The sequence below is a fragment of the Astyanax mexicanus genome, chromosome 6 (assembly GCF_023375975.1).
Source record: "Astyanax mexicanus isolate ESR-SI-001 chromosome 6, AstMex3_surface, whole genome shotgun sequence".
Taxonomy (NCBI): Eukaryota; Metazoa; Chordata; class Actinopteri; order Characiformes; family Acestrorhamphidae; genus Astyanax; species Astyanax mexicanus.
Window position 1 is genome coordinate 26,961,127 of NC_064413.1, and position 26,240 is coordinate 26,987,366.

At 37.6% G+C, this 26,240-nt stretch overlaps 1 protein-coding gene and 1 long non-coding RNA gene across 2 annotated transcripts in view; one reads left to right on the forward strand and one right to left on the reverse strand.

Moving 5' to 3' along the window:
- Nucleotides 1-3,063, reverse strand: part of LOC125802415 (uncharacterized) — a 16,101-nt gene extending 13,038 nt beyond the window's left edge. Inside the window, exons 1-2 of the long non-coding RNA XR_007439545.1 lie at nt 2,842-3,063; nt 1,076-1,164 (exon numbers count right to left, since the gene is read on the reverse strand). This is a non-coding gene — a long non-coding RNA (uncharacterized LOC125802415). The remainder of the gene's footprint in view (nt 1-1,075; nt 1,165-2,841) is intronic.
- Nucleotides 1,374-25,931, forward strand: ube3d (ubiquitin protein ligase E3D). The gene is made up of 10 exons (XM_007257275.4): nt 1,374-1,518; nt 5,019-5,218; nt 7,890-7,980; nt 8,160-8,373; nt 10,314-10,386; nt 11,133-11,208; nt 13,793-13,901; nt 14,074-14,243; nt 18,797-18,935; nt 25,750-25,931. Exons 1-10 carry the CDS (start codon nt 1,442-1,444, stop codon nt 25,768-25,770), a joined length of 1,170 nt encoding a protein of 389 aa, XP_007257337.3. The 5' UTR covers nt 1,374-1,441; the 3' UTR covers nt 25,771-25,931.
- The last annotated feature ends 309 nt before the right edge of the window (nt 25,932-26,240 follow it).

Below are 26,240 nucleotides of genomic sequence, written 5' to 3' on the forward strand. Positions count from 1 at the left end.
ATAAAAAAATGGTGAAAAGGAAAAGCTATTTATATATTTATTTTTCTATTTAAAAAAAATGGTTAAAAGGAAAAGCATAGATTTGTTTGCTTTATTGTTATCTGTGCTTTAAATAAATCTGACATTGTTTATTATTAAACAAATTGATTTATTGCTTCTGTTTGTTGAAAAATACTTGAGAAGACATCGCATTTTAAATCGCAATCGCAATTTATAGATAAAAAATTGCAATTAGATTATTTTCCACAATCGTTCAGCCCTAGATGGAATCATATAATTAATACAGAGAGGAATTAGTGCCAAATTGAAAAGCAAACACTACCATGGAAAAATGTAAATGCAGTCCACAAAATGCATTACTGTTCCTCACTAACATGCCGAATATGTGACAAAAACACGATCACATTACATTTCACTACACTTGATCTCTTTATTGAAAAACAAAACAAGTATTTATTTTTTTCAAAACCACTGCACTGCAGGTCTGCTTACAATACGAGGAGAAGCAGCATTTTGTGTTAATGCACCAAAGACATGAAGCAGCATCAGTAAACAGTTTCAAGAAGAAGCTGAAGGGCTATTTCTATATATATATATATTTTTTTTATATAATTAATATTTGATTAGTTTATATATATATATATATATATATATATATTATATATTGTCTGGTTTTATTTTTCTTTTCTAATTGATTTATTTTCATATTTTTTGCTACAAGCTTTTGTAATCCTACCATATCTATTTTTGCATTTTTACATTTCTATAGAACTTTGTCTTTTTGTTTTTGTTTTTTAAACTTTTAATTGTGTTCTATTCACCTGTTTGTATGTATAGCACTGAGCTGCTTTGTTATGTATGAAATGTGATACATCAATAAAAGTAGATTATTATTTTTTGTATTATTTACTATCGTAACATTATTTTTGTTGAATTACTGAATTATCAGCTGTATAACAAGCTTGTCTTTTTTCCCCCCAAAAAATCTAGTTTTGCCCATATTAGTACTGATAGCATGCAGCGTGCAGGGATCTGTAGATTGAGAAACTGTCCCAAAGTGTCACAAAACCCGTACCTGTTTAAGACCACTGGCCATGAATGGGCTTCTTCTTTTTCGTCTGGAATCTTTATTCACACTCTTTGAACCTCCAGTGCAATGTTGTCCTTTAAGAAAGCACATAAATCATGATTAGACAGGGATCCAGACAGAAAATAAGCCTATGCTTGGACTTTACAGCATTTTGAATTAATTAAAAGGAAAAAACAGAGACTACAATAATCTCTCAGTCACTGTTCAGAAATGTGCCCTTAGAGGTGAGTCTGGAAGCTCCAGGCCCGTAGATGGCGATACAGGCCGCTGAATTAAAGAAATCTACCGCAGATTTAGAGTAAAACAGTCCCATGCTCACCGCTTTAAACGTGATGCTGAGAGAGAAGAGAAATGGAGCAGACTGAGAAACAACACTTTATCTTCCTGGAGCTCAGACAGCGCCTACAGAGCGGCCTCCTGCTTATCCGGCAAGTTTCAGCTCTTTTACAGTCAGGAGGGACTCAGGGTACATGTGTGCGTGTGTTCAGATAGATAGATAGATAGATAGATAGATAGATACTTTATTGATCCCCGGGGGGAAATTCTTGACATTCAGTGCATTGCAGATCAGGCTGCTTTAGGTGTATTTCAGAGACTGACCAAAGTGTCGATTTGAATCAGATAATTCTGCAGTAATCTCAGGGTTAAAAAAAAATGTGTGTGTGTAACTTAAGCAATTAAAACTAGTCTGTACCTTAACAGGCCAGGATTTTTGTCAATGGTCTGCCTGACATTAGACCACTAAATCTTGAAGATATCTATTTAGGCATTCCATAAAAATATTTCATGTTTGATAAGGAAAATTACCGAAAAGCATAATTGTAATTGTAATAGAAAATATAAAAAAGTAAATATGCTAATGTTAAAGTATAAGGAATAAAATCATAAAACTGGCTCTTTCCTTAACTTCTTTTTAAAATCAATATTTCTTGAAAACAAATCAAACAGTCCATGTCTTCCAAACCTTTTCGTAATTTCTGTCTATTTTTACGTCTATATTCAAACATGCAGAATTTGGGTTGATTCCTGTTACTGATCTGGAATTATTAAGTGGAGTAGAAAATAAAAAGGCAGCTCTCCAAGTGTCCTGAAACATATTTCAAAATAAATTTAAATAAGTTATTTTATTGCAGAAAAAGTGGTATACACCTGTATACAGGTCAGAGCATGTTACGGGGTTAAAAGCGAATTATGATAAAAAAAAAAATAATAAAAAAATGAGGGAGCTAAAATTTGCGGGAAGGAAGCCCTATAGCTCCATACACAGCTGGTCTCAAACTAAAAAAAAAAAATACTAGCATAATGTCTTGCTTAAGGCAGTGTAGCGATTAAAGGGGAGGAAATGCATTGGCTGTCTGTATGTTGTGTCCAGTAAAACGGAAGTCTACACCACTAAACGTTGATTCAGACATGAGGGAAACCCTTCTTGCCTCAGAGGCCTCAGCGGGCAGCATTTCTTACGTTTGAGACACATCCTGCCAAAGAGCTTCACCTACAACATGAAGTTTAAGTTTATTAATTAAATAGTTTTTTATATTATTAGCAAGTTTAGACTAAAGGTCGCTAGTAAACTAAGGTCAGGCAAACTGACAAGAAAAAACGGCCTGCTGACTGAGAAAAAAAAACGCCCAAATTCACACAAACACACAGCTTCACATATAAATTATATTAGACCCACCCCTGGTTCCACAGGTAACTAAACTAGTCAGTGTTTCATTATAGTTTCCCTTTTTCCTCTATTCATGGCCTACCTTTGCTGGTTGTTGCCAAAATCTTATTTAGACTCATTCCACAGCTTTTCCCCCCACTTTTAGTAGTTTTACTTTTAGCCGAAGTTTCCCAACTCCGTCCTGCTGCTCTGAGGACTCCCCCTCCCGCGCCCCAACATCTGAATTCACTAATTAAGCAATTAACCATGTCAGTGTCGGGTCACGCGCTGCTCATAGGGCACCAAAAATAAAATCAGTCTCGTCAAAAATCATCATAGTAAAAGTAATAGTAATCAAAATAACGACATATTTAAAATAAACACTTTTCCACACGCCAATTATAATTATAAAACATAGTTAAACTATGCAGTAGAATTTACTGAAAATATATTTTAACTACATAGGCCGTGTTTATTTAAAACGGAAAAGCATGTATACACTGTAAATCCAAAGGAGAAAACAAATTACATTAGTTATTTTAAAATTCAGGATGGTATTACCTGTATGATTAATCTGTTTATTATTGTAAAATACAACACTGTATACAAAATATAAACAATAATATAAACAATAATAAAAATAAGAGTTGCTTTTTTTGGGTAAAAAAAAAATAATAATAAAAAAGCAACTCTTACATTTATCCCTATTTTTGGGGAGAGGTTTTGGCCTAAGATTTGTTTAACTATAGAATATACAAAATACATATTATTACAATACTTAAGCCATGACCAAATTCTATTACATTTATTTGTGTAATTATTAAATTGTGACAAAATAATGTGATTTATTACTTTTTAATAAAAGTGATCCAAGAACGCTTATTATTGTAAAATACAACATTGTATACAAAACATAAGTAATAATAAACATGAGATTTTTTTAACTGGTCTGAACACCTATGTTTTTTATTGTAAAATACAAAATTGTACACAAAATAAAGCTGTGTAATGAGTTTTTATATATTTCTATAAGTTTTGTAATAAAATTGTACTGAAAAAATAGTATCTCCTGGATCATGCAGTTTTGGTGGTATTATATTCCACCACTAGATGGAGATGCCTATTAGGCTTGAGACCTGTCTGTTGGTGGGTGTCTGTAGTGGTGTTAATTTAATAGTCATCAGTTGGCAGATGGTTCAGTTTAAAGAAGTATTCATGCTGGAAGGGTAAAACAGCATACACACGACTACGACTGTTGAGCGAACGTTTGTCACACCCTCCAAATTGTTCCTTTATTTAAAATGGTTAATGGTTTTTAGCCATTTCAATCGGTTCTGATATTTTATTGCTGAATGTTATAAACTTAAACCTAATATGAGCCGCGCTGGTGCTGAATCTCCAGAGCCCATGCTCTTATTAAGCCTGCCATGAAAGCAGCAGGCAGTCTGTGAGAGGTGAGGTGAGAACCGGTAGAATTGGACAGTACTGACGAATGGTCTCTGCTTTTCTCTTTTTGCCTGAGGATGAAATCGTCCCTATAGTGGGTGTAGAGAATGATGGCATTGCTGCCTTTTCTTGCACCTTGTTGCAAATATTTCCTCACTTGGACCCCTCAAATGGATTTCAGTAGATTTCTGATTATTGTGATATTGCTCATCTTATTTTTCTTATTAAGTTTTCTTATTATATATATATAATTCTTATTTCTTATTATATATATTTCTTATTATATTATATATAACTTCAAATATGTTGTTTTCGTTCACTCTTTTCGTGCCTACATTGCAAATAAGGGCCTGCTCTTAATGTAAACCTAAGCTTATATGAAGAATGATGATGATGATGATTGTTACAGTTTCAGTATGTCTGTCAATGCCATTTATTTAATATTTATTGAATAAAAGTCTGTCAATGCTACTTTTTTATAATTTATGCATGAAATTAACCTAAAACTCCACAGGAGTTCTAAATGTAGATCTGTATTAAACTAAGCATGTTAGACTTGGTATTGTGTTAATTAATTAATTTAATAATGACATTTATTATAAAATCCGTTGAAAAAAAACACCATATTCATGCTGTGTTTAAAACAGCAGAATCATACACAGCTCTGCTCTTGTAACACTGGATCCCATTCTCCTTGTAAATTAAACAAATGCCAAATAAGAAAACATATCAGAATCTCCAAAAAACTGCACACGTGGGTTTTAGTGAAGTATTGTATTCACCTTTTCCTTTGGTTTCTCTCATTTTTTAAAATTTGTTTATATTTTTTTATAGGCGTGATGCTTTTGAAAGCAGCACCGAAGTAAAAGTGTCTGGTGGAGACTCAGCCCTGAAGATCCATGTACCTAATGAGGAGTATCAAGTGAAGCTGACACCAGGGGTCAGCCTGCTGGAAGGGTCGTGTCAGAAGAGTCCTGAAGTGAATGATGATGGATTGCATATCAAGTTGCGCTTGAAAGTGGACGAGTATTCAGGTACCTGCTGAGTGTTATCCTGAGTGTAATCCAGTTGTATATGTGTTAAACTTCGTTCTCACAGAAGATGATGAACACAGAAGCCCTTGTGGGTCGTTGTCAGAGGGTCAGTGAGCATGATTCCGTGCAAGGACTGGTTGAATTTGGTTTGCTTGAGGAATTTGAGTAATGAATGTGAACCTGCCTTTAGGCTCCACGCATCATCACACTGCACTGATTAAGTGAGATTAACGATGAACATGGAATGTACCGGCCGTGTGACCCTTGGCTTTAAGCCACAGCAGTGCTTGGTTTAAGCCCTACTGGGCAAGATGTGAGGTCATAGGACATCATAACTAGATCTGTTGACAAGTTTCTTTGACTTTGGTGTTAACTATTGGAGGAGTCTTCTCATTTATTGGTGCATCACAGCTATCAATTTTTGATTAGTAGAACATTTTCTAAATGTTACAGTTAACATTCTTAGAACATTCAAATTTTCAAGTTTTCTGAATGTTATCATAACATGTTTATCCTTCTAAGACCCAAACTCTTGCATGGCGTGATTTTTTTTATTTCTCTTTGCTATTTGGGCTAACCTGATTAGTGTAAAAACAAAGAATTACCTTTTTACATGATGTAGTTTCTGAGAAAATTAATGTCCACATATGAGGACTTCAGGACTTTTTTATATTTTTGTTCGAACACAATGAAGTCGCAATTAGTAATGATGTGCAAAACAGTTATTTTGTTCCTGAACACAGGAGCATTTTTTTGCCTGAGTGCAAAACAAAAGTAGAAATAACAATTTTGCCCCTTTGAGCAATATGGACCAATTTAAGTGCTGCTTCAACACTAAGTCGTAACAAAGTAAAAAAACATAAACACTTACTGTATTTACTAGTAGTATAATGGCCTCATAAGAGGACACCAGGCCCTTGTAGAGCAAAATCCAGTGTTGTGGTGTAGACAACCCAAAATGTGATGTCCACACATGTGTACTCCAGGTCCTAGTAGGTTAAGTTTATGTAACAATTTTAAAAGTTTATATAAACATTTTTTACTGTTCTGGTAACGCCCCTGCTACGTCACTTGTCAGTGTTTTTATTTTTTAGCTCTGGGAATGTTAGTATTTGCCTAGCTGGAAATGTTGCGTGAGAAACCTTATAATAATGTTGTCATTCAAACCATTATTTTGTCACGCATGTTTAGAACATTCCTCAAATATTATTCCTTTAAGGTTACAGGCTAATCTTCCAGGAACCTTTTCAAAACGTTACTAAACATTCTCATAACATTTTCTGTTAGCTAGGATACTGGTACATTCTCTGTGTTTTTAATTATAAGTATTTGGGTTCTTACTATGTGCAAGTTTGCAGTCCAGTCAGAATATTATGACTGCCACTCTATCTATATAGGAGCACTTTGTTCAATATTTAGAGACTGTAGTCCTTCTGCTTCTCTAAATATATTAATATAGTTCTTTTACCCTGTTCTTCGATGCTTAGGACCCGACAGCACAGGACTATAGAGCAGCTATTATTTAGATGGTGGGATATTTTTATCACTGCAGTGACACTAATAAACATGGCAGTGTGTTTTGCTGATGTGTGTGGTGTGTTAATGTTGTGCTGGTATGAGTGAATCATACACAGTGTGCTGCTGGTGTTTTTAAACACCGTGTCCATTCACTGTCTACTCTATAAGACACTCCTACCTAGCTTCTCCACTTTGTAGATGTAAAGTGATAGACAAAATTTCACAGTATTTTTTTTATTTGTTTATTTATTTTTGGTGGTCTATTTTCAGTCCAGCAGTTACAAGTTATGAGTTAGTTTAAAAAAACTTCAGCGGCGCTGCTGTGCCTGACCCACTCATACCAGTGCAACATTAACACACCACCCATGGTGATGTTAGTTTCACTGCAGTGCGAAGAAAGACCCACCACCCAAATAATACTTTATTGTGGTCCTTTGGTTTTAATTTTCCTTCTGGTATGCATTTTTCACATACTGCCATACCTCTAGAGGTCTATGGAGCGTTGTATAGAACAGCACCGTCAAATACTCATACTGGTACAGCTCGCTTGATAAAGCTTATTATAAATTGATTTTAAACTTATGTCTAACTTGTGCAATAAAACGTTTGAGAAATATCTAGTATTTTATGTCTGTTTAAAGAGTTTATGGAACTATTTAAAATAAATATTTTTGTAAAAGGAGCTGTGTTAATGTTGTTGGTGTATCCTTTTAAGGTCCAATGTTTGCATTCTTCAGCTGTTTTTCAGCTTATGAAGTCTGATTCCTACATATATTGTGTAATTTTGTGGGACATAGACTATATAAATATATAATTTTAATATATACCGTAAAACCACCTGAATCTTGAAAAATACTGTGATATACATTTTTGGTAATAGCGCCCAGCAGTAGGTCCTAACCATTGAAGAAAAGGTAAAAGCTGGTTAATAAAGCATTCAGAGCAACCGAACAACTAGAGTCAGTAATAATAGAACTTCAGTTTGCTCTGTGGAGCTGAAATACCCATTGGTATTCACCATTATACCACTGGCAAATATTTTATTTATTAAGTTGTGTCACAAAAGATCAAAAGCTATCTCATCATTTTGTTGTTTAAGACTTTTTCCATGTTGTCTTGCTATAAAATCTTCACTTCTGTTTACTGTTGCCAGAGGCTTCAGACAGTGTGATTGAGCGTCTGAAGGTTCAGGAGAAGTATTGTTTCCAGTGCCAGTCCTGCAGGGCCACACTGCTCAAAGACAGGTGAGGACCGAGTTCGTTTGTTTAGCTCTAGTTTTAAAGAAGAAGTAGATTTTTTTTTATCAAGCTCTAATTCTCTGAAGAGATTAATGAAGGACAGAAGCATTCAGCTCTATATCACAGCTTTAAGTTCCACAGCTCTGTAAAGCCCATGTCTTCTAGCCATGATTTCTGTTTTGCAGGGTTTTTAAACGAGTTCTACCGCTACCCAATGGAAACTGGAATACATTAGTGGATGATTGGTGCTGCCACCCTGACCCTTTTGCTAACAAGAAACTTCACCCTAAACAAGAGGACTGTTTACTTGGTGACACGTACATACTCCTGACGCGGGATCGCAGCTGCGACCAAAGCCTTACACAGGAAGTGGATTTATCCCATCAGCAGTCTGAAAAGGTGGGTTACAGCACTGACACTGTTTGTGAACATATTTAAATCAAGAAGGGGCTGTTTTCCAGCGAGGGATCAAGCCTAGACTTGGACTACGCAGTAATCTGTATAGAGATTTTTTTCATTAGTCCATGTCTGAGAAACTGACCCTTTATGTCTGGGCCTCTACAGTGGATAACAGCTAATAATAATCACATTATTGTGGTTGATACAAACACCCACCCTGTTAAAAAACTAGCTTGGCCAGCCCAAAGATAAGTTCTTGACCAGTATAGGGTATAATCTTATGTGAGGTTGGTTGTTTAGCTGGTCTACAAGCAGGATCAATTTGCTAAAGTAAAAAACCCTAATGGCCAAGCTTGACCAACAAGACCGGCTTAAATCTAAAACAAGATATTTTGAGCTGGATTGTTCAGCAGGGATGTGACTGCGATGTTGATGACCAGTAATTAAAAATTTCACAGTTTAATTTTTTTACTTTTGCATTTTACCTGGATGTTTAGCCAGGGAACTTCCTGTGTAGAAAAAACAAGTACACATATATTACATATTTCGTATTTCATTTGGCTTATATCAAAGTTATTTCATCTAGTTTTTCATACTATAAGGCGCACTTAAAATCCTTTATTTTACCAAAAATCGCCAGTAAGCCTTATAATCTGTTGCGCCTTATGTGTGAATTTTACCAGTCAGGTTTTAAGCAGCAGTAAAGCCACTCCGCTGAAGTACAGCGTTATACAGGAGTTTCAGTTTAGTTCTCGAGCACCGAGGCTGAAGCAGTACTAGCATATAACCGTGCCTTGCACTGCTGGAGCAGTATTAGCATTACCTGCTAACCATGCTAAGTGCTAGCTCTGCGCATTTACTGTGTTAAAACAAGCTACGTGGGACGAACCGCTAGCTAATATCAACCTGGCTTACCAGAGCAGTGCTTCACCCAGTGGTTAGCCTTAGTGGAAATCTGGACATCTAAGCTTACTGTAAATAATTGGAAGCGCTTTACTGATCCAAATAAACAGTTTTCAAGAAAGATACTTTATCTTTTGTTAGTCAAATTGGGAGGCAAGTCTAGTGCATGTATATCTCAAAAAATATATTGATATTTAACACCACTTATTGCAAATGTATTGCGAACAAAACCAATACAATATATCGCAATGTTGAGTATTTTTGTCCCACCCCTAATTGAGTACTATGTAGTCCCTCCTCCCTCCAAAAAGTTCCTGAATTGTGGTCTCAGTCTGAAGCTGTGAAAAATGTACTGTTAAACCACTATTTCACAGTCCTGACATTTTCACTCTTCTGCATCAATCTGTGTGCGAGCCAAAACAGGGCTTCAGGTTGTGAGCTGTAGTTCCAGTATCAGACACATAATAATTCAGGTTTCTCATTTCCACTGCAGTTTATATATCAGCTGCCAGAATACTGTTTTTCCTTTTTTTTAAGTTAGTAAGTCTACGCTTCGTGTGCTCTAATTGTTTCTCTAGACTCAACGAATATGGCATCTTGTCAAAGGCAATCTTTCAGCGCTCTTTCAGACGGATTCGCTTGCTGAGTTTTCAGTTTTGTTTGGAGAAACGCTGTGCTCCATCCACACTGCCTCTAGGCTGACAGGAGTGGGAAGAAAGCAGCTCTTCCTTCTTTATGAAGGGTACTCAGCGAGGCGGCATGGCAATCTACCTTTATAAAAGCTTCTGCCAGCCTGCGAAGTTTAACTTGTTCTTCAGGACAATTGATTTTGCGTTCCCCGTCTTCCTCTGTGGGCTGACTGCGGCTCTCCCCGTTGCCGCAGCAGTGAGATGGAGAACAGTGTCGCTCTTCAAACGCCTGATTCATCCCTCACTTCAGTAAATGGTTCCTCCCTGCTTATTGATTTCTGCTTCTTGTGGTTTAGATGCAGCTCTGATCATTTGTCTATTTTGGTTTGTGTCTGTGTCTCTCAACAGACACCTGGCCACAAGACTGTGGGGGTCTTGTGTAAGAAGTGCTCTGCAGTGTTGGGAGAGGCAGTCACGACAGGTAGGATTTACATAACAAGAATACCAGTAACAAGACTGTTGTCATATAACCATATAATCCCTTTTATTTATTTGGTGATATTCTCTGATTCTGTTAAATGTAAATGAACTAATCTCCTGTTGATTGGCACTTTTAATTGTACATCAAAATAGTAAAGAAATTAAGAGATGAAATCCAATCTTGTTATTTTGATAACAGTTTGGCATTCAGGGAATGCAGGTCAGAGATAAACAAGTTTTAATGACCAAAAGTATGAACAAAAAAAATAACACTAAAACATAACGTAGCATTACTAGACCAAATACAATTTTTTTTAGAATATGTTTTGGAGGAACAGAATTTGAATACTGTCTAAGGTAAATAATTACTTCATATAATAGTTGTTGAATATATTAAAGTTGCGCCATATGCATTGTTTAGTTATTATTTTATGTTATTTGGTGCGTAAATAGTAAGTTTGTGACATTGCCATTGCCTCGATAACAAGATCACAGGAGCCACGTAGAATACTATATACCACGCTGTGCCATCCATTACCCTTGCATAGCCGATCTTTGTTTTTATCACTTAACAAGAACACAAATTATTATTTTTATAATTACTTTTACCACATAGTGTAGCTGTACTCACAGCACGCGCAGCAACAGATTGTTGCCAGTGTGCTAGAGATAGCTTTAAGCCTAGCACAGACATCTCAAGCTTAAATCATGTTTTGACACCAAACATCATTTGTATTTCTGTTTCAGATGTGATCAAGTTCTATATAACTGAAATAGTGGTAAAACAAAGTGAAGATGAAGAATGCGCTGTTACACAACATAGGTAAGTACTGTGTTTACAACAAGCAAAATAGGCTTTTGAAAAACGTTGTGTAACTTGGCAATTAAAAAGAGCCATGGTTTTGATTATCCAGCTTTGATTAAATTCAGTGAGTTAAAACTAGACAAATTATTTACACATTAATCAATAGTAATTACAGTAAAAACAAGTGCAGGGTAAAAAACAGTTTAGAAATAATCAAATTCTGTTTAAAAGTTTTCCAAAATATTTCTTACTGCAGATACTGCTAGATGATGTGGCATCTACAGGCCAATTCAAGCTTCTGTTTCAAATGTATGATGTTTATCTGTGTGTTTGTCTCCCTCTGTGTTTGTCTCCCTCTGTGTTTGTCTCCCTCTGTGTTTGTCTCCCTCTGTGTTTGTCTCCCTCTGTGTGTGTGTGTGTGTTTGTCTCCCTCTGTGTGTGTGTGTGTTTGTCTCCCTCTGTGTGTGTGTGTGTTTGTCTCCCTCTGTGTGTGTGTGTGTTTGTCTCCCTCTGTGTGTGTGTGTGTGTGTGTGTCTCCCTCTGTGTGTGTGTGTGTGTGTGTGTGTCTCCCTCTGTGTGTGTGTGTGTGTGTGTGTGTCTCCCTCTGTGTGTGTGTGTGTGTGTCTCCCTCTGTGTGTGTGTGTGTGTGTCTCCCTCTGTGTGTGTGTGTGTGTCTCCCTCTGTGTGTGTGTGTGTGTGTGTCTCCCTCTGTGTGTGTGTGTGTGTGTCTCCCTCTGTGTGTGTGTGTGTGTGTCTCCCTCTGTGTGTGTGTGTGTTTGTCTCCCTCTGTGTGTGTGTGTGTGTGTGTTTGTCTCCCTCTGTGTGTGTGTGTGTGTGTGTGTGTCTCCCTCTGTGTGTGTGTGTGTGTGTGTGTCTCCCTCTGTGTGTGTGTGTGTGTGTGTGTCTCCCTCTGTGTGTGTGTGTGTGTGTGTGTCTCCCTCTGTGTGTGTGTGTGTGTGTTTGTCTCCCTCTGTGTGTGTGTGTGTGTCTCCCTCTGTGTGTGTGTGTGTGTCTCCCTCTGTGTGTGTGTGTGTTTGTCTCCCTCTGTGTGTGTGTGTGTTTGTCTCCCTCTGTGTGTGTGTGTGTTTGTCTCCCTCTGTGTGTGTGTGTGTTTGTCTCCCTCTGTGTGTGTGTGTGTGTTTGTCTCCCTCTGTGTGTGTGTGTGTGTTTTTGTCTCCCTCTGTGTGTGTGTGTGTGTGTGTGTCTCCCTCTGTGTGTGTGTGTGTGTGTGTGTGTGTGTGTCTCCCTCTGTGTGTGTGTGTGTGTGTGTGTGTGTGTGTGTGTCTCCCTCTGTGTGTGTGTGTGTGTGTGTGTGTGTGTGTGTCTCCCTCTGTGTGTGTGTGTGTGTGTCTCCCTCTGTGTGTGTGTGTGTCTCCCTCTGTGTGTGTGTGTGTGTGTGTCTCCCTCTGTGTGTGTGTGTGTGTGTCTCCCTCTGTGTGTGTGTGTGTGTGTCTCCCTCTGTGTGTGTGTGTGTGTGTCTCCCTCTGTGTGTGTGTGTGTGTGTGTCTCCCTCTGTGTGTGTGTGTGTGTCTCCCTCTGTGTGTGTGTGTGTGTCTCCCTCTGTGTGTGTGTGTGTCTCCCTCTGTGTGTGTGTGTGTCTCCCTCTGTGTGTGTGTGTGTCTCCCTCTGTGTGTGTGTGTGTCTCCCTCTGTGTGTGTGTGCCTCCCTCTGTGTGTGTGTGCCTCCCTCTGTGTGTGTGTGCCTCCCTCTGTGTGTGTGTGCCTCCCTCTGTGTGTGTGTGCCTCCCTCTGTGTGTGTGTGCCTCCCTCTGTGTGTGTGTGCCTCCCTCTGTGTGTGTGTGCCTCCCTCTGTGTGTGTGTGCCTCCCTCTGTGTGTGTGTGCCTCCCTCTGTGTGTGTGTGTGTGTGTGTGCCTCCCTCTGTGTGTGTGTGTGTGTGCCTCCCTCTGTGTGTGTGTGTGTGTGTCTCCCTCTGTGTGTGTGTGTGTGTGTCTCCCTCTGTGTGTGTGTGTGTGTGTGTCTCCCTCTGTGTGTGTGTGTGTGTGTGTCTCCCTCTGTGTGTGTGTGTGTGTGTCTCCCTCTGTGTGTGTGTGTGTGTGTCTCCCTCTGTGTGTGTGTGTGTGTGTGTGTGTCTCCCTCTGTGTGTGTGTGTGTGTGTGTCTCCCTCTGTGTGTGTGTGTGTGTCTCCCTCTGTGTGTGTGTGTGTGTCTCCCTCTGTGTGTGTGTCTCCCTGTGTGTGTGTGTGTGTGTGTGTGTCTCCCTCTGTGTGTGTGTGTCTCTCTCTCTGTCTCTCTGTGTGTTTGTCTCTCTCTCTCTCTCTCTCTCTCTCTCTTTGTCTGTCTCTCTGTCTCTCTCTCTTTTTTTCTTTGTGTCTCTGTGTGTGTTTCTCTGTGTGTTATTGTGTGTGTCTGTCTGTGTGTCTGTGTGTGTGTGTGTTTCTGTGTGTCATTGTGTGTCATCTATATCAGAGGGTCTCTGTGTTGTCTGTATCTGTGTGTCTGCATTATGCACATTTAAATCTAAATAATGTGGTGCATTACTTTTACTGTGATATTGATAATATTAAAAAGTCTTTGTGAATGTATTGTAAATATTGAATAGCTCAGACGTATGGGTAATTATTTGTGTTTATTTTGTGATCCAGGCAGCAGTTCTTAGAGAGATCCCTTGCTTCAAGGCTCTTCGAACTGTCGTCTGCTCAAAGCATATTTCGCTTTTCCATCCAGACTCCAGGTGGCAAATCTGTGATCATGGTGAGACTATTTCCAATCTCATCTGCCTCTGCTGCTGATAGTGGTTTTTACTGTGCTCTTTTTTCTCCTGTCCTTTGCTCACCTATATTCAATGACAAATGACTATTCCAATATTCCTTCAGTTGAATGTAGGCTTATATAGCTTAATTTTTTTTTATTCATAAATCAACAGCTCTGGCTTCTGAACACGGACTCCCTGATTGCTTCATTCTCTGAGAGAGTCAGGAGCTGCGACAGTCTCATCTCCGCCAGTGACCACCACCTTGATGAGCATCAATCTTGCCCGGCAGTTTGTGCTGTAAAAGTCCTTTACCTCCCTTGCACTCAGGCCAAGCACCAGGAGTAAGCCATAAATTCCCTCCTCTCTCGTGCTCACCCACCTCTGTAGCTGATAATCTCCTCACACTGCATCTAATCTTCTGTTCCTTTCTTTCCCTTTCAGCTTCTTCTTCTTTACATTAGAATATCTGAATATATTATTATTTATTTTAGGATTGCGATCCTAATAGGATGCGTTTTTTTCCCTATGTACTGTAGGGGTGTAAACAAAACTAAAAATATCTAATTATCACAATATTGTTGCAATGATGTATCAATAAAAGTAAAACTTTTTTCATTAATAAGTTTGTGTTTACTGGAAAAAAAAACAATTTACTGAAAAATATAGCAGTGTATTGCCTTGCTAACAGTATTGCAAAACAGTACAAGTCACAAGTACAAGTTTGGACACACCCCTTCTTTTTCTTTTTTTTTGTATTTGTATTGTGGATTAATATTGAACACATCAAAATTATGAAGGAACACATATGCAATCATGTAAGTAAACAAAAAATAATTAAACAAGCCAAAATATGTTTTATACATTATATTATACAAAGTATCCCCTTTTGTTTGATGCCCACTCTTGGCTTATTCTCTCAGTTGGCTTCATGTGGTAGAACCTGGAATGGTTCTTTAACTGTGTTAAAGGATTTCTAGAGGTGCTGAGCTCTTGTTAACTACTTTTCCTTCACTCTGCACTCCAACTCCTCCCAAACCTCATGGGTTGAGTTTGTGTGCAAGGTGTTTTGTGAAGGCCACAGTTTTTTTTTTTATCTAGTGCCTATATGCACATGTGTTCCTTTATCGTTTTTAAGTATTTAATAGTAATATACAGTGTAGTAAATAACACAAGTAAAGAACAAACATTAATGAGAATGTGTTTTCACATTCCACTGTATATCGAATTATAACTCCAGTGTCACAATATTTATACCATATCACTACATTTTTCCAATCCACAGCCCTAATGTGTTAATCTTTCACAATAAGTCCGTTACCTTTCTGATCATTTAGATAAGTTAGCATTTTGCACAAGGCTGAAGTATTGTCATAGAAGGAATTGTCATGTCTCCCACAGTATAAAACATGAACTAAAAAAGAGAATACCTCTGTCCAGGTATTATTAATTTATTAACAGTCCATATATTAATGTTGCAAAAAAGTGCATGTTTTTAGCTTGTTGTTTGTTTTTGTGATGTGATGGACATTACAAAGAACATGGTTCCACTGCTCCATAGTGCAATGCTGGGGACTTTATACCCCTCTAGCCCACACCTGACTATAGGCATGCTGGTAATAGTTTAATTTTCATCTTGATAAACTGTGTGGGAATTTGCACAGACAATATGTATTAGCAATGAACGCAGCTTAAAGTAGATGAGTGCATTTATTAGAAGGGGTGTCCAAACATCTGGTGGTGTGCAGACACTTCAGCATCTGGGTAGCAGTTTGGATTTGGTGTCTTGGTCAAGGGCAGCTCAGCAATGGATGCTGATTGAAGAGAAAACAATGTTTTCTTAAACCCCCCACTTCTGCTCTTTAGCCCAATCTGTAAATTAAACTATGACAACATTTTTAGGGTTTTTTTATGGTTTTATTTAGAGATCACATTTTAGTGCCCTTAAGTCCTGATCCAATACTTTGGCCATGCATAATACAAGTTACGAATAATACATGTTGTCTCAAGTTTTTTATACATTTTAATTATTATTGAAACAGTATCAAAATGAACTAAAATACTAAATACTAATACTTTACTGAACTAAAATACTTACATACAATTATTCTAAATACCCATTTTACTAGGAAATGAAGATACTCTGTCTGGACTAAATAAGTGTGTGTGTGTGCAGCACATGGCTTCAGAGCACTGCAGAGTTTTCTAAGATCACACGCAGACTCCTACGCCTGCACTTACACCTGCAACACCTACCCAGAAATACTTGTTCACCCTTTAGAAAAGGCACTGCAGGAGATTCCTGCAGTCTGATGATGCTTAAGTGGTCTATAGAGAGCTCGTGGGTGTGCGCAATGTACTCCTTTTGTCTCCCTGACACAAGCAGGTCAGTATGACTCGAGCTTGTGTCAATTCTAAAGCTTTTCTTTTTTCTACTGTACAGAGAGAAAGTCTGTTCTGACAGCTTCTCTCCCTCTCAGACAGAATCACTCTAATTATTCACGCTGCGGAGGTCTGCTTTTCTTGACTGGTCACATTATGTGTCTGGTGGAAGAGAATCTGTGCTGTTGCCTCTGCAGTGACCTCTGCACCAAAAGCTGACTAAAGCTGGTTTAGGAGGAGGTGGAGGTTCAGATTGTCTGTCTGTAAAAAAGCTGTTCTATTAAGAACAATCTCCAAGTCTCAGTATAGCAAATTGTACCAGTCAACTCCTTAATTTCTGTGAGGGTGTCTGGATACGAAATATTGTCCTGAATCTGTTTATTTATGGTGTCTCCCATCACCGGTTAATCATGATGTCATCAAGTCCTACACAATATTTATAACCATGAATATACTTTAAAGCGCAGCACTTGAGAAAACTATCTTAGTGTTTCAGTACATACATTTTGATTGACAGTTTAATTATGAAAACTGACCTAACAATGAATGGTATCCACTGGAGTGTGATTAATAGAGCTTCATGTTAACTTGCGTAGGCACTGTGGCTAATCTGGGGTATAACTCCCCATTATTATATTTTAGTTCAGGATTAACTATTCAGTGATTTTCCCTAATGCCTGTTTTATTTAATTTCTAAAACCTGAAGCTCTAGACATCATAACCGAAAAAGAAATCATAACCGAAAAATTTGAAGGAAGGGTGAAGGATATCAAATTACAAAGGAACACTTTACTATAATCTAATAACTACTTTACAGGTACGTTACCATTTTACAGGTAACTAAGTTGGGTGTTTCTCATCTGTCTCTGTTCCAGCAACAATTTATTTTATGTATGTATAGTTTCATTGCTTTTATTCACAAACCATTTCTATTACATTTTTCCATTTGACATTTTTTAATGTGAATCTGGTCATTATTCTTTACATTATGCCAAGATTTGATGATGACAAGACCAATATAATTGCTCCAAAATTTTCTAGAAAAAAAAAATCTTTGTTCTTTGACTTAGGTGAAAGGTTACTTTAATGTACTTAAGTTGCCATATTTAAGATGCAGCGATACACAGACACACACGCAATTTGGTGTGTAATTTGCATCTGCTTGGTAATGACTGCTACAATGCAAACACCTTAAGTGCTGTAAACAAAGAATCCAGTTATCTAGTCATGCCAGTATAAAGCTGATGGAGAAACACATTTTAGATGTTATCATTATAATAATTTCACTGTAGTTTTTGTTATTAATGTATCAGAATACTATACCTTTTGGCCCTCAAAATTTAATTTGTAATTATTTGTAAGAGTTAAGACTACACATAAATCATATTTACCCAACATAATCACTTTTTTTTTTCTATTTGTTTTACTTTTTATGTACTGGGTGGACAATATTTTGTGAAAACATGAATTGGAGTTGCAAATATTTAAAATTTTAAATTATTTTTTTTGTTCTAAAATATTTTAATAATATTTTACCATGAGAGAAAGGACAGTTTAAAGTTTACCCCAGCCAAGTATATAGCCAATATGATTAATTTTAAATAAAATGATTATTATCTTTATCCCGGGATGATAGGGTGGATAGACATGTTTAAATAGCTAAATATATATATAATGGGTCTAAATTATTAGAATGCATCTTAAAAGGTAAAAAAAAAAAACATAAAATGTTGTATAAAATATACTAAAAAGGATTTAAAACAAACATCCTTTATATTTGTAATAATGTGTTCATTCAGAGTAAATTTAGAAAAAAAATGGTAAGTTTGTTTTAAAATTGAAACATTATATGGTTATTGACCAAACTGACGGTGTGTTCAGAGCAGTAAAGATGTGTTTAGTTCTTTAGAGTAAGTAGTTATTAGGGAGCCTATTTTTTTGCATTAAGTAATAATTTAGTAATCAGATTACAGTTTGTGTATGTGTGTGTATGTGTAACAACCCATCCAGCGTTGATCGTAAATAAGCTTTTAGAGTAACTGTGGGCTGCTATTACAGTATCTCTGTAAATATAATTGGGTGCAAGCCTGTCAGACAGTGAAATGTTTTTAACAGTCAGAACAGGAAGCAGAATCCATACCCAGTGCACATTTGTTCTATTATTACTCCTGAAGTATGTAAATAATGGCAGAAAGAGGACTGTGATGGTTGTTTGTTTTTTGCTGGCGTTGTAGTTTTCTCTGAGCCTCAGCAGCAGGCTAGCTTTAAGAGCAGAGTTTTGTGTGACACAGATGGCTAAATGTCACTGAAATGTCCTGAATAGATCATCGGCATTACGTGTGGCAGAACATCAATCTCGCTGCTTCTCTCTCCGTCACGTTCTCGTTCTCTGTTCAGCGTTCCCTGCTGACAAATTGCTGTGACATGATTAAAACTGTAATGTTTCAACCTGTCAGTTTAATAGAATTTATGTGTCTCACTTGCTCACTCTCTCGCGCTCTCTCTCTCTCTGTAGGGCTGTCAATGCCTGGCAGAAGGATATCACTGTTCACCCACTGGCTCTTCCTGAGAGCACGTGTGAGGAGATTCTGCAGCTCCTGACCGCCTGCACCAGCACACTGCCCAGCTCTCTGCGCTCCATGAACTCCTATCAGGTTAGACCTTCCTCACAGCCATCGTTTCTCTTAAACCACTCCAACCACTCTTAAACCAGCAGGTCTGAAGCTGCATTCTGATGACTAGACTAGACTGTGTCCTAGATGCACTGCATTTCTCAGCTGCTACATATAAGAAGGCTGTTCCAGCTGTTTGATCCATGATACACAGCCGAGATATGCAGCCAGCATTTAGAGTGATTTGAAGTGATTTTTAAGCTGGTTCTTGATGATCAAGGGGGTTGGAAAGCTGCTCATACATTCAAAAACTGGTTCACATGAACTGCCCTATCACTATTAATAACCATAATAAAGAGGGTGAAGACTAGCATCACTGGATAGCTAAAGCTCACATACATCATGTATACAGAACAAAACAAAACACAGTATTCTGAACATATCTATTTACCACATAATGTGATGGAGGGGATTTTTCTAAATCTCATTAATTTCTTTCATTTAAAAAAAAAATAGTTTTGACCCGGAGTGCCAAATATGAGCAAAATTTAAACTACAGAATGAACACTTTGGTGTTCTTCTGAGTTTTAAATTAGTTACAGATAGTGCTGGGCAGTATACCTGTTTATTTGTTATACCGTAGGGGAATCCTTAACCGGTATTGTTTTTTTTGTTTTTTTTTTACATACCGCCATACAGCTAGAGGCACTGCGGAGCTCTGGCCAGAACAGCGCCGGTCTAAGAAGCAGACACAGTGACTGCAGCTTAGCGGCAGCGTCGCGCGCTGTCCTGCTTGGATGGAAATTAGAACAGAACTTTATCAGAGGAGCTCCTTCTGCTGTCCCTCACTGTATGAGTGTTTTTATCCAAGTAAAATAACAAACAACAGCAAACTGCAAAAAATTACCCAAAATATTTCCCCCAGACAAGCCCACAATCGGCCCTGAGTACAGAATCCTTTATTCAACACGAGATAAAACTCCCTAAATTCTGGAAACTAGGTTACTACAGAAATAACCTTCAAGAGCAGTAATTATAGCCCTTTTAAATATATTAATACTGTAGCTTAAAGAATAACATTAATGCACACTGGATTGAATTTATTTGGTAACTGGAGAAATAATTGAATTGTGGGAATTGTTTATTTTTTAATACTGTAATGCCTCTAATGGCTTCAGAAAACCATTGTAAATTAATATTAAACTGCGTCTAACTTGTTTGGTAGAGCTTTTAGAAATCTACTTAAGAATTGAGTATTTCAGGTGAATTTAGTGACTCAAGTTTTTATGAAACTATTTTAAATATTTAGTGTAGTAAAGTAAGCTGTGTTAAAGTTGTTGCCATACCCCATTTAAAGGTCTATTGGTAACATTCCTCAGCTGTTTTTCTGCTAATGAAGTCTGATTTCTTCCTATATTGTGTAATTTTGTGGGACAAAGTAAACACAATAGTAATTTAAAGCCTTAGTGTTTCATATTATATATACTCCAGTCATGCAACTAAATAAATAAATAAGTAAATAAATATACCATGATATACTGTGAAACCGTCAGAATCTTGAAAAATACTGTGATATACATTTCTTTTTTAGTCATACCGCCCAACTCTAGTTAAGGCACAACTTTAATGGTCATGTAGTTTTATGTCAGTATTAAGGAGTTAAAGTGGTAAATATTTTGCTGTACAAAGCCTGCCAAGCTATTACTATGTTTATCTAGTGGCAGTGTATAATGTTAATGACTAATTAAATCACATCCAGGTGTCAATAAATATGGTGTAAAATAAAACCCAACAACCTCTTACAAATAATTTACAACAGAAGTGGAACTGGGTTCCCTCAGGTCCACAGCTCTGCAGAGTTTAGGGTTCTGCCTCATTAAACATGGCTCATTCGACTCCTCAGCTAGTTAGCAGAGCCATCCTGAGCTGAATAAAGAGCGTGAAAAGAGGGAACACACTAATCTCAGTAGGACTGTGCCCAGAAGGAACGCAGTTTGACACCCCTGATTTACAAGGGGAACAAAACTTTGTGAGCATCTAAAATATGTTTTCCAGTTGCTATCACACTTATTCTGTTAGCAATCAATCATGCTTGCAGAACTCCATGTGGTCCCAGAACTGCAGCCCCTGAAGACCATTGTGTTAATTCAGCTTTGATTAAATACAGAATGCCGTGTCCCCTCTACATGGAGATTTTTATCAGAGTCTAATTACAGTCAATGAGTGTTTGTTGGGTTTAACGTACAATTTACTGGCTTTTCACCAGCGCTGACAGTAATTAGCCAACCTTTAGTGTAGAAGTCTAGAATAACTGTCATCCCCGTTACGTGGAGTAAGACAGACTAACTCATTTAACTGTGCTTTTGAATAGCAAAGAGAAAAGTTCTATTGCCTGACACTTAAAGACTCTCCCACTAGTTGAGATCTAACATGCCCTTTGAAGAAGATCTACACCTACTTTGAGAGAAATGCACATTTTAGCCTATTAGCCAGGTATCCGGAACAAAGCCCCTGGTTCAGGTGTTTACCAGCCTATCTGCTGCTTCTGCTTCCAGGCAGGTTTCTAATTAATGGCAGAAACCTTTGTCTCTGGATTTTCCGAATCTCTTTTGCGCTCAAACACATGAGGAGGCCTCCAGGCTTTAGCAGGGGGGAACAGTCATAATGCTGATGCTGAGATGCTGTTTTTGTCCATATGTATTATGAAGAAAAAAAAAAAAAAAACATTTCCATTTATTTTCCTCTAGCACAGAGAGGCGCACCGTCTTTGGCAGATAAAGCAATAATTGTAGCGCTGCCTGCTGTGATGCTGTAAGTGCTGGTGGCCATTAAAATTCAAAATGGGGGCTGAAATAACTGGAGAAATGTGCAAATGTTCATTTGCATGAATAAGTTTTATTTGTGCCATCAACAGGCTAAATCAATATGTCTGTTTCTTTAAAAGAAAGTCCAAACTGAGGTGGAGTTATGCTGTTTTTTTTACTACAGGATGATGGACAAATAATTGATAGATTGATACACAATGAGAGATTTTAACATGCACTACCGGTCAATAGTTTGTACACACTTTCTCATTCAATATTTTTCTTTATTTCTTTATTTTATTTATTTTCTACATTGTAGATTAATATTAAAAACATCTAAAAACAATTAAGGGACACATATGGAATTACGTATTTATAAAAAAAAAAAAAAAAGTGTTTGTCCTCCACAATCCCCTGATCTAAACCTAAACAACTGAGATGGTGATTTGAGATGGATGAGCTGGAGCTTCACAGCATGAAGGAAAAGCAGCAACTATTGTTCAGCACCTCCAGGAACTCCTTCAATACACTGAGAAAATGTGCAAATCTGTCCTCAAAGCTAAACGTGGTACTTTAATATTAATCAATATTAATTTTTATCTTTATTATTAAACCATTTATAATAATTATTAATTATCTATATTATTAAATATTCAATTTTGTTTATGCATTTTTGTCTACAAAATATTCTGCATATGTTTTTGTATAGCTTTAATGTCTTCCATGTTAATTTTACAATATTACAACATTTACAAACATAAAAATCATAAAAAGGCAGAGAACACAAAAAGTAGCAGAGGTGTGTCCAGACTTTTGACTGGCACTGTAAATGACATCGTAGTGGCTTTTCAATTTAGCACATTAGTAATAATGAAATTTGCTACACATATTTATGAATGGTGATGAAAACTGCCTAAGTCACAAAATTCTGTTTTATTAATTGGAAAAAAAAACTTTATAAAACCTGAGATATTTTTATGGTGCCAAAAGCCATGCTGACGCAGGAGAGAAAAATCCGTAAAAATAGCTAACATAAAATTACTGAGAAACTCTGGTAATAATAACAACATCAACCCACCTGCCCTGGTGAAATTAACCCTTTCTAAATAGAGCTATATTCATTAGACTCGGTCCACCCAGAAAGAACAGGACAGGAAGTTTTAGATGGCCAGACTGGAAGAGGTCGAGATGGGAGACCAGATAAAGGAGAAAGTATCAAATGAGGTTGTGGTGAGCGAGCGGTTGGTGAGTTTACACATTTTAACAGTTGCGTCTGGGTCGGGTGCTGCGGATGGCGTTGGGCAGAGGGCCAGAGTAATCCAATGACTGAGGTCAGATTCAGTTACAGGAGATGTAGCTGAGTGCTCTGTCTGGAGGGCCAGTGTGAACGTGAGTCATGTGCTGCGAGTGTTTAACTGCGGCAGTGATGTACCGAAGCCGCCTGTCTTCTCAGCCTGGCCAACAGAGAAGTGTTTGTGTGTGCGCGTGTGTGTGAGTATGTGTGTGTAAGGGGGAGACAGACAGAGAGAGAGAGCGAGAGAGCGAGAGAGAGAGAGAGAGAGAGGGAGCGAATCTGCGTGTTTGAGTGGAAGCTCAAGTTCTTCTTCAACAAGAACACTTTGTACTTAGTATTTGCAAGCAATACCCTGCCTGAGAGGTCCTTGACTAATGGAATGAAAAGTATTTACAGCAGAAAATCGCTTTTCTTCCATCAATAAACGCACTTATCATTTATCAACACATGAATTGCAAAAACTGTGAGCAGGAAACTTGCCACGCAAATAAAAAAAGAACAACAGCAATTCTGCCAAGGAAGCTTTCTACTGGAAGCAGCTAACTTGGCTACAAAGCAAAATGGGTTCAGTACAAAGATTCAGTACAAAGTTAGCTCTTTTTCATTCTAGTGCATCTCTTCTGCAAAGTCACTGCTTGTGCTTGAACCAAATAATTTTGTACGTCACCAAGAGTTCCGTTCCTCTTAGCAGGTGACTTTCTCTCCTGTGGTGCATCAGCCTTTCAGCTTCTCTCATCAAGAGGAAAATTATTCCTTTGGTCACCTTGCCAAGTTTGGAGTGGGCAGATAAGGAAATACCAGCACCATCAAAAGACCAGGCCGGTTGGCAGCCTTCAATATTCCAAGACTCTCAAGATCTTACCACTCACCACCGCCAGGACACTACTATAATCAACGCTAAAAAAAAAATCAAAAAACAAAAAAACAAAGCTCTGTTAGCTTACTCTAAAGCTTTCTGCTATTTGGAGGGAAAAAATATTTCTTGTAAATTTGATATATTTATTAAAGTGATTCTACAGTCCCATTACTTTTAACTACCAGGTGTCAAAACTCTCCACACCAGCTTTGTATGTTTAATTATAGTCCTTCAGGGCTTTTAAAATAAGGCTTACATCTGCTGTCTTTATCTCTTCTTTGGATTGCTAATGTGGCTGTGTTATGTGCATGGATTATTGTCCTCGTAAAAAGTAATAGGCCTTGAGTAACTCACTCCCCAGTTAGATCCTTGAGCTCAGGTTACGCCTCATCCATCATATGGAGTGGACTCTGCATGAGTTTACCTTGGTTAATGTTGTTCCCATCTGCTTGGCAAACGCTCCTCGTGGCAGATGGGGAGTTCCGGGACCTTTTAATGTTTTATTTATATATTTTTGCTTGCGTATGAATTTTAATGCTGAAAGGTGGCCTTAGTTCTTGTGCATTTGTCAGCATAATTGCTCACACTAGTTCAATTGGGACAACATCTTTTTAAAGTAAACACATGTGCAGTTTATGCTAAAGTAATTCACAGGAATGTCTTTCTTTACATCTTTTGCCATTTTGACCATTTCAAGTGGTCAAGTGGTTCAAGTGATCACTGCCCCTGGTCCTAAATGGTGCCCTAAGCCATGTGGTCCTCCACCATGTGAATATGAAACTACTAAGTTCTCCTCTAGAGAATGTGAAGCCCTCAAAAGTGTATTTTCCAGCAGGTCTGACTATAACAGGCTAACTAAAGGAGAGAGTCAGAGGGTAACATAGACTTGGGGGCACAATGAAACTATTGAATTCACCTGCTCCACCGTCCACAAACCTTGAAAGTGATTGTGCATAAAATGGGTAGATTACACCTATAGCATCTCAGTTTATGTTAGTGAATTCCAAATCTGCAAACTAATGGACATTTGTCTCTTTTTTATTATTATGAATGGGAATTATATGGCATTTACCTCTGAATTATTATTATTCAAGAAATAAGATGATTTTTGATACGCGTCTTGTCAGCCATGATGCTTGCGCTGCTGAGTCCACTGTATAGCAGTCCTCGCCAAAGGCCTCAATAAAGAATGAAAAATGTGACAACCTGTAGCGGAGGTCTTCAAATTTCCTTGTCCTAAACTTTGTGAACTTTGTAATTCTTGCTAGGTGTAACACTGTATGGCCAACCAGTTACATTAACTGTTCCCTGTAAACTTTGATTGTGAAAACAAAATGCAGGAGTGGAAACTGAATTCAAGATCCAGATTAGAAGAACTGGGAATACAGGACTGCAAGTGATCCATATTAGATTGGGCTTGGGTTATTGTATTTATTTCTTTTTTAATTATTATTTGTTTAAAATATTATTCTAATTTTCTTTGCAGTTTGGAATGCTAATTACTCATTCCCCATTCATATGAATTTTTGGCATACTGTATGTGAACACGTCACTTGAACTGAGAGCTACAGTCAAACTAAACTCAGACCACCTGCATTTTTTATGTGTTCTATGTGTGGCTTGTCTATATTAAGAAATCAAATAAACTACTCTCCATGTCCAGAGACTCATTGAGCTATTCTAGGTGTTGTAATAAACAGGGAGAAAGAAATGAGAGAGGAAAAATGCCAACTATGCAATCTATGATCTCCAGAGCACACCATCATGACAGAATGGAGAAATACTGTAGACTTGAGTTAAGAGTTAAAGTATTCCTACACTAAAACTTTTGACTGGAAGTCTTCTGCTTTATGCATGGAAAGTAAAAATGTATTAATATTTATATTTTATCTTTGTCCGTAGGTGGCCTATTTGCGAAGATGAAGCGGGATTTGGAAGCAGTTCCGAATGCTCAGGACCAGACTCTAAATCTTCGGTTCTAAAAAAAAATGCCTTTGTGGAAAATCTGCTGTTTTTCATGAATTACTACACAAAAATGTTCTTTTCTGTTTGATTTAATAAATCATGTTTAATGATGCCTTGAATGTGTAGCCGACCTTGCTGTGTGTTCCTGTCCAAGCGCCGTCTTTCAGAGATTTCTTTGCAAACTCTGCCAAGTGCGTCTGAGTACAAGCACTTAACTCTTATTTCACCTTCTTGCAGCAGAATTGGCCTTGATGTGATGAGTTATGAGGCAGTGCATCAGGTACAATTCTGACAGCTGGCAATTTTTTATAGCATTGGTGGTATTTATCTTGTTGAAATGGAAAAATAGGTTTTATCTCCCTTTTTTGCATAAAAAAGTGGTATACTTACTACTTCTTTATACTTCTTTTATACAGTCTATATATATA